Source organism: Sciurus vulgaris, assembly GCF_902686455.1.
Source record: "Sciurus vulgaris genome assembly, chromosome: 11".
In the NCBI taxonomy this organism is placed as follows: Eukaryota; Metazoa; Chordata; class Mammalia; order Rodentia; family Sciuridae; genus Sciurus; species Sciurus vulgaris.
The window spans coordinates 128,546,593-128,562,516 of record NC_136472.1 but is presented as its reverse complement, the minus strand read 5'-3'; the positions used below and the strand labels follow the sequence as shown (position 1 = coordinate 128,562,516).

General features: G+C 40.7%; 1 protein-coding gene across 3 annotated transcripts in view; it reads left to right on the top strand.

The window, feature by feature from the left end:
- Positions 1-15,924, top strand: part of OPCML (opioid binding protein/cell adhesion molecule like) — a 1,129,326-nt gene that overhangs the window by 594,330 nt on the left and 519,072 nt on the right. The window contains exon 2 of one of the 3 annotated variants that reach the window (XM_079104603.1): positions 3,437-3,521. In XM_079104603.1, the coding sequence (XP_078960729.1) occupies positions 3,437-3,521 (85 nt within the window). Of the gene's footprint in view, positions 1-2,360; positions 3,522-15,924 lie in introns of those variants that run through there. The other 2 variants (XM_079104604.1, XM_079104602.1) reach the window with 2 other exon arrangements.

The window sequence follows — 15,924 nt, the reverse complement described above, 5'->3', positions numbered from 1 at the left end:
ACTCCAAATCTTTACAAAATAAGTGAGATGGAGATTATTAGGTATTGAAGCTGGAGATATGAGGAGTCAGTATCTGAACAGACGATCTAACTTCTGAATCAATACTGTACATTAATTTGTTTTTATATATGTCTTCATTAGCTAGGAACTACCCTATCATGGCACTTAGCCAAGCAGTTCATAGCATATTCCTGACACAAAGTATTTAGTCCTGTTCATGGTGAACTTGAACTTTTTATCCAATTTAAATTTGGATTTAGTCCTATATTCCATAAATGGACATACTGTTCCATAGCAGTGCCTTATAGATTTCATTATAGATAATGCCTTATAGTTTCATTATAGATAAATGAAACCTCCCCCATGAAATTTTGGATTGACAGATTAACATTGCAGACATTTCTCTTATTCACTGGCCCTTGAATTCAGGCTATTTATTCACTTACAGATATTGAACTAGGAACCAGTCTAATGGAAGAGGATAGATATCGAACCTGTGTTTTAGGACTTTAGATGCCTTTGGTTTGGAGGAGCTAGTTGTTTAAAAAATGGAGTACCTCATTTATTCATTCACAAGAATGGGACTTACTATACCTTATTAAGAAAGCTTGTGTCTTGCTTCACCTCCTTACATCAGCCATTCTTTTCCAGTCTGGAATCATAGGCTCTTCTCTCCTTTCTTAATTCTCCACTAACTCTTCCTATCTCCAGTCATCTTTCATCTCCTGAGAAGCAACAGGGAGATCAGGTGCATGAGTAGATTTGGGCATCCTACAACAGAGTAGCAGGGAACTCATGATATGGTTGCCACCTGACCAGATTCCACTGCTGTCACCCACTTGAGTTCAAGAGACAATCTCTGTGACTGAAGACATAGCTCACGTTCTCAGCTTTTTACAGGTTACAGTAGGAAAAGAGCTTTTCCAATCTATTGATACTGGTTTCGTATATCACGGAGTTGAGAGAATTATGTGTACAGAAAACACGGGGATGCTCAAGTCTTGAGGAAAGATGTGTGTCATTAAAACTGTGGGGTGATCCTAAAATATATAGTGGGTCTGCTCCCAGAACCCCTGGCCTCTCTTTTCTACATCACTGCTCCCCTTAGCCCTGGGGCTCACAGAAAAATGTCATCTCCTACTCTTGACTGAATTACATCTGCTTTTTCGAAAGGATCTAACACATGTTTTGCGGTAACTGATATGACTAGTGATAAGTAGTCTCTCTTCCTGAGGTAAGAAGTGCTAATTAAAAATTTTAAACATATATGTGAGCTAACCATTTTATAAGGGGGACTGGGGCAATATTTGTTTGTGCTCAGTCCCTCAGAACTGAGAGTAGGTAATCTGCCTTTGTATCCTTCAGCAACTAAAGTAATAAACACTAAGAGCTTAATGCTTATTTTTGAATTACTTTTCATTTTGCCAATTGTGCAGAGCCCAGTCTAATTTAACAAAAGGCTTTGAGAAAGAATACAGTAGAACAGATGCACATAGCAACCATTAAATTAGGATACAAGAGTGAGAGCCACCCAGCGAGGGAGGCTTCTGTCAGGCAGAGTAGGAAAAAGAATAATGACCAACCCAAGGAAAGCTGGAGTTCTTAGGTTTAGAACTGAAAGAAAATGAATCTGAGCCCAAAGAAATGCAGAGATTGGCCTCTAAAAATACAAAGTCCCCATCTCCCCTTCTAATACTATTATGGTGACCCTTCCTGTGATCAGAAAGCTATAGATGGATTTAAAAAGATCATTCCTACTGCTTTTTAGGATCTCCATGTGTTTTTTTCAGCTCTTGCTTTTTACTAAAATGAAATGCATGGACAAGAGGGACCATTTTGCATATTGTGTTGCAAGAAGAAATGCACACTTGCCCACTTGAGCGATAGACATCAAGTGGAGGGGCATAAACATTTCTGAGGTAGGTTATCATAGCAGGAAGCTTCTTATTCCAGCTTTATGCATAGGCCCAGGAAAGCTATGCCATAGAACTGTAGCTTGACTAGGTGCAATCCAGAGGCAGAGTGGTGGACCAAGCAGCCAGATTCAGCTACCTGGAGTGGGAAATGTAGTTCAGTCTCCAGGGCGGGGTTTGGCAACTTCTGCATTGGCATCACGGAGGGAGGGAAGATGCCAGTGTCAGTTTTCAATTTGCTGCTTTCCCCAGAACTCCCTCTCCCGCTCTCCTCCTCCCTCTCCCTACTCACCCCCCACCCCCGCTCTGATTCCAGGGGAGCCACTGAAAGGGGCGCAACGTTCTCTTGGCTTGCTCGGGCATCAGGGGAAGAGTGGAGCCCTGTGAGGGGCAGAGATTATCCCTGCAGGGATCCCCAGACTTGGGCGCAGCGGGACCTGGTGGGCGCCTGCGCCCCTAGCCCTGCACCCGGTGGGGATGAGCGCGCAGTCGGCTCTGCCGGCCAGCCTCTCCGCTCCGAGTCGGCACCGGGAGAAAGTAGCGGTCAGGGATGGAGCTGCTGCCATGACAACCCCGGCGGTCTGGGCCCGCGCGCGTCCGGGCTGCTCCCGGGAGGAAGGAGGCGCAGAGACCGGGGGCGGCCGCTGAGCGTGGCGTCCGCGCGTCCCCGCGTCCCGTGCCGCGTCCCCGGAGGAGGCGGGGGCGCCGTCCGCCCAGCTCCCCGTGCGCCCAGAGCCTGCGCCGGGCGGCGCTCCGCTGGCTGGCGAGCGCGGGCCAGGCTGGCCGCGAGTTGCCGACCGGGCTGCGGCGAGGACACCCACGGACGGGAGGATCTTGGTCTGCGCCGGCTGCGTGTCCCCGCTTGGAACTTTTTATCGCCTTTGGGTTCCAGATGCGAGACTTGGGGCTGGTTTATAAATATATCTATACATATGTGTGATCTAATAAAACATTTTCTCCTCTCCTTGAAGCAGGAGCTTTTTATGACATCTCCTTTATGTCAGAGACACTTGCCTTCTTCTTTGGGTTATAAACTTTTGATGCCAGACCTCTGCAGAACGTGCCCAACTGAATCTTAAAGTAGCATCTTGAAGAGAGAGGCAGAAAAAGCGCAATCTGTGACCTTCATCCTTGCACCTTCCTTCTTTTCTCTCCCTTCCCAGCTGTCTCCCCCCTCCCCAGGGGAGCGTCGAGAAAGCTCTTTTTGGATGCAGGAGGGGGCATCTGGTTCTGCTAGGCTGGAAAGCTGAGGCAGGAATTGAGGAAGAATTATTAGACTCCGGAGAGCCTGGACTCTTTGCTTCTCCTTCTTCCCCCTTTCTGCTCCTGGTGTGCTCTCTTTTCCTTTCTCCCCACACCACTTCCTGAAACCGGTTGGTGTGCGGGGCGGGGGACAAGGACTGTGCTGCTGCCGAGTTCTGGGAAGTTGTGGCTGTCGAGGATGGGGGTCTGTGGGTACCTGTTCCTGCCATGGAAGTGCCTCGTGGTCGTGTCTCTCAGGCTGCTGTTCCTTGTACCCACAGGAGTGCCCGTGCGCAGCGGAGATGCCACCTTCCCCAAAGCTATGGACAACGTGACGGTCCGGCAAGGGGAGAGCGCCACCCTCAGGTAGGGAGCTATCCTTCAGAGGGACAGAGACCCTCAGATGTGGTTTCATGGGGAGTGGGTGAGGGAGAGAACAGAAGACTCCTGTGGGGGATTGGAGCATGTGAGAGGGACTTTGCAGGCCCAAGAGGTGGCCACTTGTGTCCTGTGGTTGATGATGCCAGTTCTTTGGACAGATTTGTCATTTGGTCTGGCTTTTCTGGTCTGTTATAGTGCCGGTGAACTCCGAAGTCTGCATTTGGGACTCCATGTATACATGGGGTCATGAAGTGGCTAGATTCACTTTTGTGTGCATATCAAGATGAGATGTGTGCATTGGAATTGAAATACTGGGTGCTTAGCCTCAGTCCCTTGGATGCTCTCTCCCAAACCAGGAAGTATGTGATGAAGTGGGATCATCCTCAGAATGGCTAGACTAGTCCCTTTCAGAGAGATTCTTAACAATCGAAGACTCTGGAATTACCAGTGTCAGACCATGGCCTGTTAAGAGTTTGCTGAAGATGCAGCCACTCATGCCAACCTTGTGTGATGCACCTGGGGCCCTGTGATAAATTATGAGGGCCATTTTATTTTTTTCCAGCTGGGGCGAAGGAGAGGAAACATGTAGCTTTTATGCAACGACATCACTCCTGTGTGAGAAGCACAAAAGGGAAGCTTTTTGTTTTACCTTAATGAGTTACAGAGAATCACTTACACGCTCCAGGCAGAGGGGTGGAGATTCTTGGAATATGAACCTTTGGGGACTAGGCCTGCTGCAGCAGAGACTTTAATAAAAATGCAGCCACCACTTTCCACCAGCTCAGCAGATATCATCTTTTATCCCTTTAATGAGGCAGTTCTGGTCCTAGGAGACAGATTCAGGGACGTCCCAGCTTAACTATGCCTCCCGATGTACACAGGGTGAATGCATTTGCCCTGCCTGTGACTTTGATGGTTATGGTGAAAATAAAACATTCTGACCCAGATTCTGCAGGCAAAATGTCTAGCTTCTGCAAGAAGAAAATGAGGGTGGGTTTTCCTTCCTGATTTTTCTTTGGCTGTCCTGGTGGAACCCTCCCTGTGTAGAGACAAGCCTCTCCCTACGGAAAGAATCAATGCCTCTGGGACACTGGCATTCTTTTCTTCAACCCAATTATTAAGTTTGCAACTTTGTGTGACTCTTAGCTAAATCATCTTTTGAGCTAGAGTACTAGTTTCAGATCCCTGTCTGCTGGTGCTTGAAGACCCAAGAAAGAAAGATAAGATAAGAGGACAGAGATATCTTTCCCATACAACAGGAAAAAAAGTCCTCCTGGCACTTAACCTGTCCCAGGAAAGAGTGTACATTTCATTGCTTCAAATAAGACCCCTGAGTCTGACTCCTGGGAAATGACTTGTGGGATGTACATTTCCAGTGGACCAGTTGTTTTAAAGATCTGAGTAGCACACAGCAACAATGCCTGTTAATGGAGGAAATTTGGGCCAATATTAGTAGTCTGAATGGGGTGTTGGCATATACCTTCCACTGAAGGCAAAGAGGTCCAGAATTGAATAGGGACTTGGTGTTGAACTTTCCTAAATCCCCTATCCTCCCTGCCCCTCAGAATTACAGCAGAAAACTTAAAAACTTGAGCTTTCTGCTTTCTCCGATGCAGTAAAACAATTTCACCAGCAGAGGGCCAGCTTAGCTCTATCATTTTTTATTAGCTAGTGGCCTGTTTTCATGATCTTCAATTCTAATGTTTAGCAGCTGGGCTTGGTAATGGGGATGGGAATAAAAAAAGGAAAAGCTGAATACTTGATTTTTGTGCTTTGTGGGGAAAAAAACTTATATGCTCAAATACAACCGTTATCTGTTACCTGATTTTGTGTTGTTGCTTTTTTAAAAAGTAAGCACATATCCTATGTTGATTTTGTCTCTTTTCTGTGCATTTTACCCCTGGAAGGAGAAATCTAGCACATTGTTTCACATTTTAATCTCTTTATATTCTCTAAATTTTAGCTTATGTAATCTTCTCTTTCATTGCTCTCCTCCTTTATATTATTGAGTGCTTCTACGTGGCATGCCTTTGCCTGATATTCATTTTCTTCTTTCTTTTATCACTCAATTCTTATTATTCCCTTATTTTTAAAGATTTTAATTTCACTGTGATGACAATTTTTCTTCAAAGAACATAAACATCACCTGCAAATTTCTGTGTTTCAGTCTTTTGTTTAAGACACTTGTGCTTTGGAGGCAAATAGGCACATTCTAATCTTAACAAAAAACTTATCTGTCAGTACTTGGAGGGAGAGTCCATGTTTATAGTCATTGAAAATCCACGGTTTTCCTCAACCCCAGATAAATGTACCATGTTTTATTTGATGGTGTTGTTTTGCTTTTAAACTGTTTGTATATGTATTTATTTTATGTCATGCTGGGGATCAAACCCAGGGTCTCACAAATGTTAAGCAAATGCTACATCCCCAGATTTGTAATTCTTTGGTCACTCTATGGTCTCCTTAAATGTGTTCATTGGGAATTCATTGCTTGGGAATTCAGTGTTCCAAATGCATTAAATATTCAGAATGTGCTAAAAAAAATTAAATGATGCCTATGCCTATCAGCCACAGAAAGTCTTTTTAAATGTGACTGTCCTGGATCAAATTATCTCCAGTCTGTTTCTAAATGTTGAATGAAGTCAGATAAAACGTGAAGTTCTAGCAGGAAAAGCAAAGGAATCAAGAAACCTGGGTCCATCTTCAAATTCTCCAATGAAAAATGGTACAGCTTAGAGATGAATGATTTCTTTCCTTTGGGGATATCAGTTTTGTTGTGACAGGTCTTTGATTGCACTGAGGGACATTAGGAAGCAATGTGCCAAAGACGACAGTGAAGTTTTGAAACTCATTTTATGTAAGTGAGGCAACATTATCTTCTTCATAACTACTTCATAAGGCTACTTGAAAAGTAAAAATAATTATTCAAATATTGAGTTATTTTGCCTTTTTGGAAGAGAGATGATATGGAAAATGAAGGTGCTATTCACTATGGTTGAATTATAGCTTCTATGAATCTGATTTGAATTCATTATTACAAATGGGCCCTCTTGGCCAGAATCATTTCATTACAATTATCTGCTGTTGGGTTAAAAATGTTCTGTGCCTTTCTGTTAGATTAGATATGACAAATATCTAGGAGTCCTCTCTCTGAATCAATGCCTACATCAGGAAAGGAGCCTAGCATCCTAAACTTGTTAGCTGGCATCTGACACACAGATGCCCATCAGTTGAACCTTCTTCATGAACCTCTGATACCTCTAAATTTACTTTGGTTTCTCTGTTAGTACACATTATCTGAATACATAGACATTTAGAGCAATGCCCTAAAATATTGGTTTTAGTCATTGCTTATACATGTTTTACTCAGTGGGAAAAGTTTCCACCAACATGGTGATTTGTTCTGTTGTTTTTGTTTTTATTTTATTTTATTTTTCAAAATAGGATAAACAATTAGGCTAATCCAGGCTTGCTGGTCTGGGATTATGCTTAAAAGCTCATTTCTACCCTGTCCCAACATTTTCACTTAGAGTTCTGAACTAATCCATTCGGAACAAGTAGGTGAGGTTTAACAATTGCCAAGGAATAATCTGAGTAGTGGGATTTTGCCAAAGCAACTGGGGCAGTGCAGTTCCTGAGAACATCATTTTGTCTTTCACCTGGGTGTTTTTCTGTATTTTGCACTTGTGATCAGCACTTTGTCCTGTGGCCTGAATTTGGAAATTCAGAGCAACCAGTAGCTTATTCAAAACATGTGTGCGTGACTTTCGAGTTTCACTGTTTTAAGGCGCCTAAGCTGAATAAGGACTGGGCAAGTGCAAAGTCTTTGCTCTTGAGCTGGTAAGATGGAGACATAAAAAGACTCACAAGCAGATGCAGGTTCAGAAGGGACCTCTTACTTGATGATGCTAATCTGGTTTGCTCCTTGAAGTTACCCAGAATACTTCTCTAAAATTTCCACTTGGAGTTGGGGATGTAGCTCAGTTGTAGAGAGAATGCTTAGAGTGTGTGAGGCACTGGATTCAATCCCAAACAAAGCAAATAATCCAAAATAAATAAATAAATAAATAAATATCTAATGCTAAACTCACAGACCAAAGAAATCAGCATATCTGGAGTTTGGCATGGATATGGGTATTTAATGTATCTTGTCCACTATTTCCAGTTTGGACCAGAGTTGATAACTACTGTTCTAAAGCCTTTCTGCCCTAAAACATCTGAGCAAGGTTGGTGCCCAGGGTCTTTCCCTTCTCCCTGCTGCTCACTGAAGTGTCCCTTCTGTGCATGCAATCACCTCATGGCTACATTAGTACTCTAGAAAATGCTGGGCGCAGGGCCTGGATGCTTCAGTTTGATTCTCATTCTACCTCTCACAAATTACATGGCCTTGAGCACTTCAGTTCAATTGTATACTGAAAGGAATGATATCCACTAGGCCTGTGATGTCAGGTGAGACAAAGTATATGGTGTTGTTCTGTTAGTTTTAGAGCAACAATACATCCCTTGGTATCCACAGGAGATTCGTTCCAGGACCTCATGGATACCAAAATCCACAGGTGATCACATCTCATATAACCTACACACATCTTTTCAATACTTTAAATCATCTCTAGATTACTTATAATACCTAATACAACGTAAGTGCTATGTAAATAGTTGTTGAACTGTATTGTTTAGGCAATAATGCCAAGTAAACATCTGTACCTGTTCAGTATAGATGCAATAAGAAATTTGAAAGATTTTTTTGATCTGCAGTTTTGCATATCTGCTGATGTAATCCATGCATTCAGAAGGCTGACTATGTGTGTTAGTTGTTACTAGTATTCAATAGAATTCCTCAGTAACAATTGATATTCTCATTTTTTCTTAGTTTCATCTGCTCTACCCTCTCCCCACTTCATTTACATACACACACCTTTAAAATGTGTTAGTTTCTTCCTAGTTCCACTCAGCTTCCTGCTTTTGGTCAAGAATTACCCTCATCTGAGTTCCAGCCACAGTTGCTACATTCCTCTTCTAACAAAGACACATCGTGGACCTATGATTTCTTCATGTGTGGACACTTTTACATTGAGAGCTTCTGCATCTTATGGCTTATGTGTTGAGTGTAGATATTGTACTGGGTACTAGGGATTAAAAATAGTAAGTATTTCTGGGACTTTTTAAGCCATTTTAATGAAACCCATCCTCTTTTAACATAGTATTACCTCTACATCAAAGAACTGCGTATATCTAAGGAGTTTCATTCTCTTTAAAATATGATGCTGGGGCATTTGGGCACAGCACTCAGGGATCTGAGGCCTGAGAGATTTTGGCTCCTACTCAGATTACTTGATGGAGGGAAGAGTTGAGTCCACCAGTGGTTGCAATCTGATCTTAAACTACACAGAAGTCTTCAATATCCCTAAAGGCAGGACAATAAGCAGGGTGGCAGAGTTAAGAGGAATCTTCTTAGCAGCAGTAGAGTAACACTAGAAGAGGAGGCTGTCATGTTTGTGCAGAGATATGCCTTGTCATAGAGAAAACAAGATGCTCTGAGCAAGGAAAACTGTAATCCTGCCTGAGGAATTAGTGTGTCCCACATTGGGACATAGCTGCAGGTCCCCCAGGCCAGGATAAGCAGAACTGGTTTGAGTCTGTGACACTCTAACACCCTTGATTAGTAGGGATGTGTCTCCCTTCCCCAAACACATACCTGACATGCCCACAGTTCAGAAAAGGTAATGGGAGAAGCTGTTTTAAAGCATTAACAATGTAGGCCCCTAGACTTCTTGAACCATTGTGGAAAAACCCAGCAATTCTTATCTAAGCCCTTTGATAATTATTTGGCCTCTTTTAGTAAATCTGGCCCTTGGTTTCAGTTTAATTCTGTCATTCCACTTCCCTTCCTTCCAACTTGTATTAAGGACTCTGCCCATGGCCTTCTTACTGTGCTTACTGTGGCTAGCTGTGGGGGATCCTCAGTGTGTTACAGATCTGATGGGATCCAGAAGTGAGATGCTTCAGAGAGGAAGATCAAGTAGCTTTTATTTGACCTTCCCAGGGGAGAACCTTTAAAATTGCTTTTATTAACAGGGAGCCATCTTCATAGTCATGAGATGAGAAGAAGGAATTACATCCAAGATATCTGTAGTCATTTGCGTTACCTATTAATGTAGGAATCAAGCGTTGGCCTTTCTTGATTTTATTTTTTTATATACAGACAGGACAGCCCCAGACCACTCCAAATTTGTTTGTGTTTTGTTTGCCCCACAGGAAGATGTTTTTGCCAATATTGTATTTAAGGAAATCAGAGCTGTGGTTTGCATGGATTGGATGTTGGGGAAAAGGCTGAGTTCTTTCCATCCTGGTTCATTCTCAGTCCTCTCCCATCTCCCAATAATAACACCTGCTTAGTAAATCTGATACCCCGTAAGGTGTATTTTTTTAAGTGAAAATTGAAGCTCCAGTGTCTAGTCTACTCACACTTGCCCTGCCTAGACCTGTACTTCATTTTCTGGTAGAGAAGGTGAAGGAAGGAAAGGTTTGACACTTGCATTACTCTCCCTATAGGATAAGACCACAGGCCCTTTAGAAAATTTGCAGGGACCCTGAAAGTGGAAGTGGGGTGCTTTTAAAACAAACAAAAAAACCCTATTATCTTTAGTGTGTGTCATATGCCATATAAATGACCTATCATTTCATGTAACTTTCAAGATATTACAATCCCAATAAATGGCCTAGGAAATTGAGGTTTGGAGAATTTAAGACACTTGCCTTTGGTCATATGGTTATTATGTGATAGAGTTCAGATTTGCCTACTAGAAGACCTTTCTGATTCCTTTCAATTACATACTCCACCCTGCCCTCCCAGATATAGAGACCAGAGAAGGTTTCCATATGTTCTAAACAGAAAAAAATAAAAGCCTTCTTTCTTTTTCCTGGATACATATTGAATTGAAGTCCAAGAAATCTGCACTGAAGCTGAGTGTTTTAATTGTCTTCTGTTTGATGTTTAGGGTCTCCTTTCCCTCATCTGCACTTGAGTAAATGTTGATCCACCTTCTGGAACTAGAAATAATGTGTTCGGACACTGCCTAAAATGATGACCACCAGAGGGTCCAGCACACCGAAGAGGAGGTCATTGGTGTTCTTGGTTGTGAGCATATCCTACATGTCCTACTATCCAGTTAGTTACCTCCTACTGCATACACAGTAACTCAAAGGACCTGTGAACTAAAACAAAGTGATCTAATCAGTTAATTTTTTTTTGGAAGAACCCACCATTGAAAGTTGTGAAGAAATGAATGATCTCAAGTATAGAATAAAGAGAAGTAGTTTCTTTAAACCCTAAAACATTTCATTCTGTAATCCATTTTTATATTCACATTTTAATTTAATCCATTAAGGCTATGAAAATACCCATAGGTCCTGTCCTCACCTTGCTGCTGATTCATACTCTGGAGAAAATCATGTGACCTGTATTAACATCCTTTTCCCTGGAAATGGTACATTTTCCTTAATCGAAGAGATGCTGAAGGACTTGACCTGGCTTCCCATAAAAGTGCTGATCAATAAAGTTTTTAAAAATTGGTTTTGAATATTAAACATTTTCAGCAAGTCTGAAGATTTATAGTATCTCGAATAACCAAGTTTCCATTACACATTGGGAAAAAGAATGTTATAAGTGGTTCTTAAGTTTTCTGGCTTGTCCACAGAAGATGATTTAACTCACAATTACACCAAATACTATATACTAGCAATGAAAAATAATACAAAATAATGTTGTTGTAGAAGTAATTACACAAAAGGGAAAAAATGGATATGATAATTTTCTATTTATTTGAGTACTGATGCTGAAGAAAAGTAGGTGTAATTAGAGGAAGATAATATGGAAACATTTTCTCAAAGATATTTATGAATACTTTCAGAAATTTTGGGAGTATGTAGTATTCTTTCTATTTGAGCCAAATTTAATTTTCAGATGCATAGCTTTCACTGTATTGAATCCATGCCCACATGTGTCACAGTATATTTGTTTGATGGTTGGAGATGTTTTGATAAAGAAGGAAAGAAAGACAAAGGAAATGAAAGATAAAAAATGCAAAGACAGGAGGAGAGAGAAGGAGAGAAATTTTCTGGAGGTATCAGTTCAGAATTGAAGAAAGATAAAGGAACTAAGGAGCAGGGGAATTTGTATACGTATAAGGGACAAAAAGCTTGTGGCGGCATTATTGAATAGTCAAAGGTAGAGAAAAGATGGAGGAAAGAGAATGGGACAAAAAGAATCACCCTGAGCCACCTGCCAAGGTTCTGGTATCCAGGACAGAGGGCCACACACTTGTTGGTGTCCAGTACCTGCAGAGCCAGCAGAGGCAAGAGAAATTTGAAGAGGAAGTTCCTGCTCAGTGCTAGACTCCAGCTCTTTCTGAAACTCAGTTTCCAAATTACCCACAATTGTAAAATCCTCTTCTTACCACTGAGTCCTAATCCATGTCTTGGTAATATATGTTGAAGCTATCCCAGGTCCTGGGGCATTAGGCATCCTGGCTTGTCCTGCTAGGACCTCCCCTCTGAGGGACTAGACTTGCCTTGACCCCTCTTGTCCAAGCCCAGTGGTTAAGGGACTTTTGGATGCTTACTGTTAGTCAGCCAATCCAATTTGTTTATTTTGCAGACTACTTCACCAGAGGTCAAAGCCAAATCATGCTTGCTCCTTTCTGCCCTGCTTCTTTGCAATTACATAGTTCATTCTCAGATATATGGCTTGCTATATCAGTTGTTTGCCTCCCTTGATCACCCATTGATGCCATCCTGACATAAGCCTTCTTGCTCACTGTAAGGCTGATTGGAACTTCCCAGGGGGATAAAAGGAGCCACTATCTGCATATACAGGGAATTGAATCAGTCAGGTGTTTTATCAGAGTGGCCATGCTCACACTGAGATATTGGCTTTAAGGCACCTTGTATAAGAGGAGGGAATTATAGTACTCAAATTTGTGCTCTCCTGTGCTTTTTATACTGTCTGTAGAGATATTCCTATTCCCATTATTTCTCCCATGCAGTAAATGCATTATATCTCTGGGTCTCCCATGTCTAATACAATACCTGATGCATAGTAGGTATTCCAAGCTTTTTAAAAAGAAGTATAAACTTCTTTACTTCTTTATTTTCTAGTTTCTCCTCCTTTTCACACAGACACTGGTGCACTCACATTAATAAACACACTGATATCTGAGCTATCTACTCTAATGGAGATATTTTCACATTTTCTGAAGTAATTGGGAAGTCACTGAAATTACATCCAGAGATTCTGGCATTTGAATTCTGGTTGAGATAATGATCTCTCTCTAGATGGTTGGTATATAACTTGTCCTGTCTCCTGCTTGTTAGAATTGCAGTTTTTATGAATTTCACAATATTCTTAAAGCCACTGGCAGGAGATTCTGAGCAGATGCCAGGGAGGTTTGCTCCTTCCTTTTCTCTACGTTTCCATAATAGAGGATGGCACATTCTGGAAGTGTGTCTGCAAACTTCAGAGGAGAGAAAGGCCAATGTGAGTAATCTTGTAACATTTCAGAGGGCATCTTGGGATGAAGGGATTTATGGACCCATTTCCTTGGCTATCTAAAATGCCGCAGCTTCTGTAACAAGCACGCACTGAACATGCCTCAGAAGCGTGCTTCCAGTTGCACTTGTGCCATGCAAACAGTTTACAGAATGCTCTTGATTATATGCTGTTTTACAATTGGCAAATCAATGGGTGCTTAGCAAAATGTAAGATAAAGTATAACCTCTCTCCAGAGGTTAAGAACAGCAACTGTACAGTCGAAAAGACTCATTTCAAATCCCAAATCTACTACTTAAGTAATAGCTGCATGTGGTTGGACAAGTGACTCCATTTCTCTAAGCTTCAATTTCCTGATTAAAAAGACCAGGACTATATACCCACCTCACTGAGTCATTGGGTACAAGAAATTGGCATTGAATTTGCAAAGAGCTTAAAGTCTAATATTGTAATAAGTTTGCAGTAAACAGTAGCTATTAAAAAAAAGAAAAGTAAGTTATAGTCATTCTTCAGTATTCATGGAGAACTGGTTCTACGAACCCCTGTGGATACCAAAATCTGCAAATGCTTAGGTCTCCTCTATAAAATGCAATAGTATTTGCATGTAAACTACACATATTATTCCATATAGTTTAAGTGATCTTTAGATCATATATAATACCTACAAAATGTAAATACTATGTAAAAAATTGTTACGCCATATTGTTTAAGGAATAATGACAAGAAAAATCGTGTATATGTTCAGTACATATGAGGTTTTAAAAATATTTTCAAACTGTTATTTGTTTGAATAGGAGGATTTGACTGATTTTCTTGACTGTACAGTTTAAACAAGCAACATTTATGTAGTGCCCACTATATGCCAAGCACTACCCTAGACAGTGTGAACATTTTAAAGTTGAATTAATTTCAGGCTGTTTTTTCTAAACATTCACATCTAGTGAATATGTTGTCAGAATACAGAGCCCACAGATTAGGAAATGGGGAAGCAAAAGCAGGGAGAAAAATAGAGGAAGGGAGCAAATTTGCTCTAAATACAATATACCCAAATAAAGTGTTCATGTCAATAAATTTGAACACATATATTCATTCATGTAACTACCACCCCACAAGGTAGAGAGCATTTTTATCACACCAAAGGTCTCTTCATGCCTTCTTTTTTATTGTGGCAAAATATACTTAACATAAATTTTATCATTTTAGTCAATTTGAAATGTGCATTTCAGTGGCATTAAGTACATTCATATTGCTGTGTAGCCATCATCACCATCCATCCACAGAACTTATTTCATCTTTGCAAACTGAAATTCTATATCCATTAGGTGATAACCAACCAGTCTTCCCTCCCTGCAGCTCTTGGCACCACCATTACATTTTCAGTGTCTATGATTTTGACTACACTTCAGACATGTGGTGCCATATAAAATATGTCCTTCTGCAACTGGCTTAACTTAGCATAATGTCTCTAAGGTTCAGTCCTGTGGAAGCATGTGTCAAATTTCCTTCCTTAAGACCAAATCATTGTCTGTACTTCATTTGTCCACCCTCTGATGGATACTTGGGCTGCACTCACTGTTGTGAATAATGTTGCCTTGATCATGAATGTAGAAATATTTTTGAGTCCTTGCTTTCAATATTTTTTTGTATATGTCTCCTCATAGAATTGTTGGATCATATGGTAATTTTCTGTATATTTATTTGGGGAGCTACCATATATATATATTTTTTTATGGTGACTGCACTGCTTTTCATTCCTACTAGCTGAGCACAAGGGTTCCAGTGTCTGCACATCCTGGCTGACACTTCTTGTTTTCTATTTTCATTTATTAATTTTTTAAAAAGCACTTGTAATAGGTATGAATTGGTATCTCATTGTAATTTTGATTTGCATTTCCTTGATAATGAATGATGTTGATATACTTATTGACCTTTGTATTGACCTTTGGAGAGATGCCTGTTCTAGTTGATTCCCCCTGCTTCTTTGTTGTTGAGTTGAGGTTTTTGACTTCTAGATAGTAAACATTTTGTTAGACGTGCATGACCTGCAACTATTTCCTCCCATTCTGCAGGCTGCTTTTTCTCTGTGTAGATATTATTTCAAATGTGCAATAGTTTTCATTTTTTGCTGTAGTTTTCCCACCCCCCCTCCCATTTGGGTGCCTATGTTTTTGATATCATATCCAGGAAATCACTGTCAAATGAATGTCATGAAACTTTCCCCCGATTTCTTTTGAGTTTTGAAGTTTTGGGTCTTATGATTAAGTCTGATGCATTTGAGTTAATTTTTATATGAGGTGTCAGGTACGAGCACAACTTCATCCTTCTGCTTGTGGATATTCAATTTCCTCAGCACAATTTTTTGAAAAGACAGTCCTCTCTTCATTGAATTATCTTGGTACCTTTGTTGAAAATCATTTGAACAAAGGGTTATTTCTATGTATGAGTCTATTAATCTGTCTTTATGCCAGGACAGTACTATTTTGATTTCTATAGCTTTGTAGTAAGTTTTTAAATCAGCAAGTGTGAGACCTCCAATTTTGTTCTTCTTTTTCAAGATTGTTTTGTGGTCTCTTGATATTTCACATGAATTTTTAGGGTAGATTTTTCTATTTCTGAAAAAAAAAAGAAAAGACACCATTGGACTTTTTTTTTTTTTTTTTTTTTTTTTGTGGTGCTGGGGATTGAACCCAGCCTTGTGCTTGCAAGGCAAGCACTTACCGACTGAGCTATCTCTCCAGCCCACCATTGGACTTTTGATGGGAATTGCATTTAATCTATAGATCACTCTGTGAGCACTGACATCTTCGCTGTATTTAGTCCATCAAGCCACAAACCTGGGAT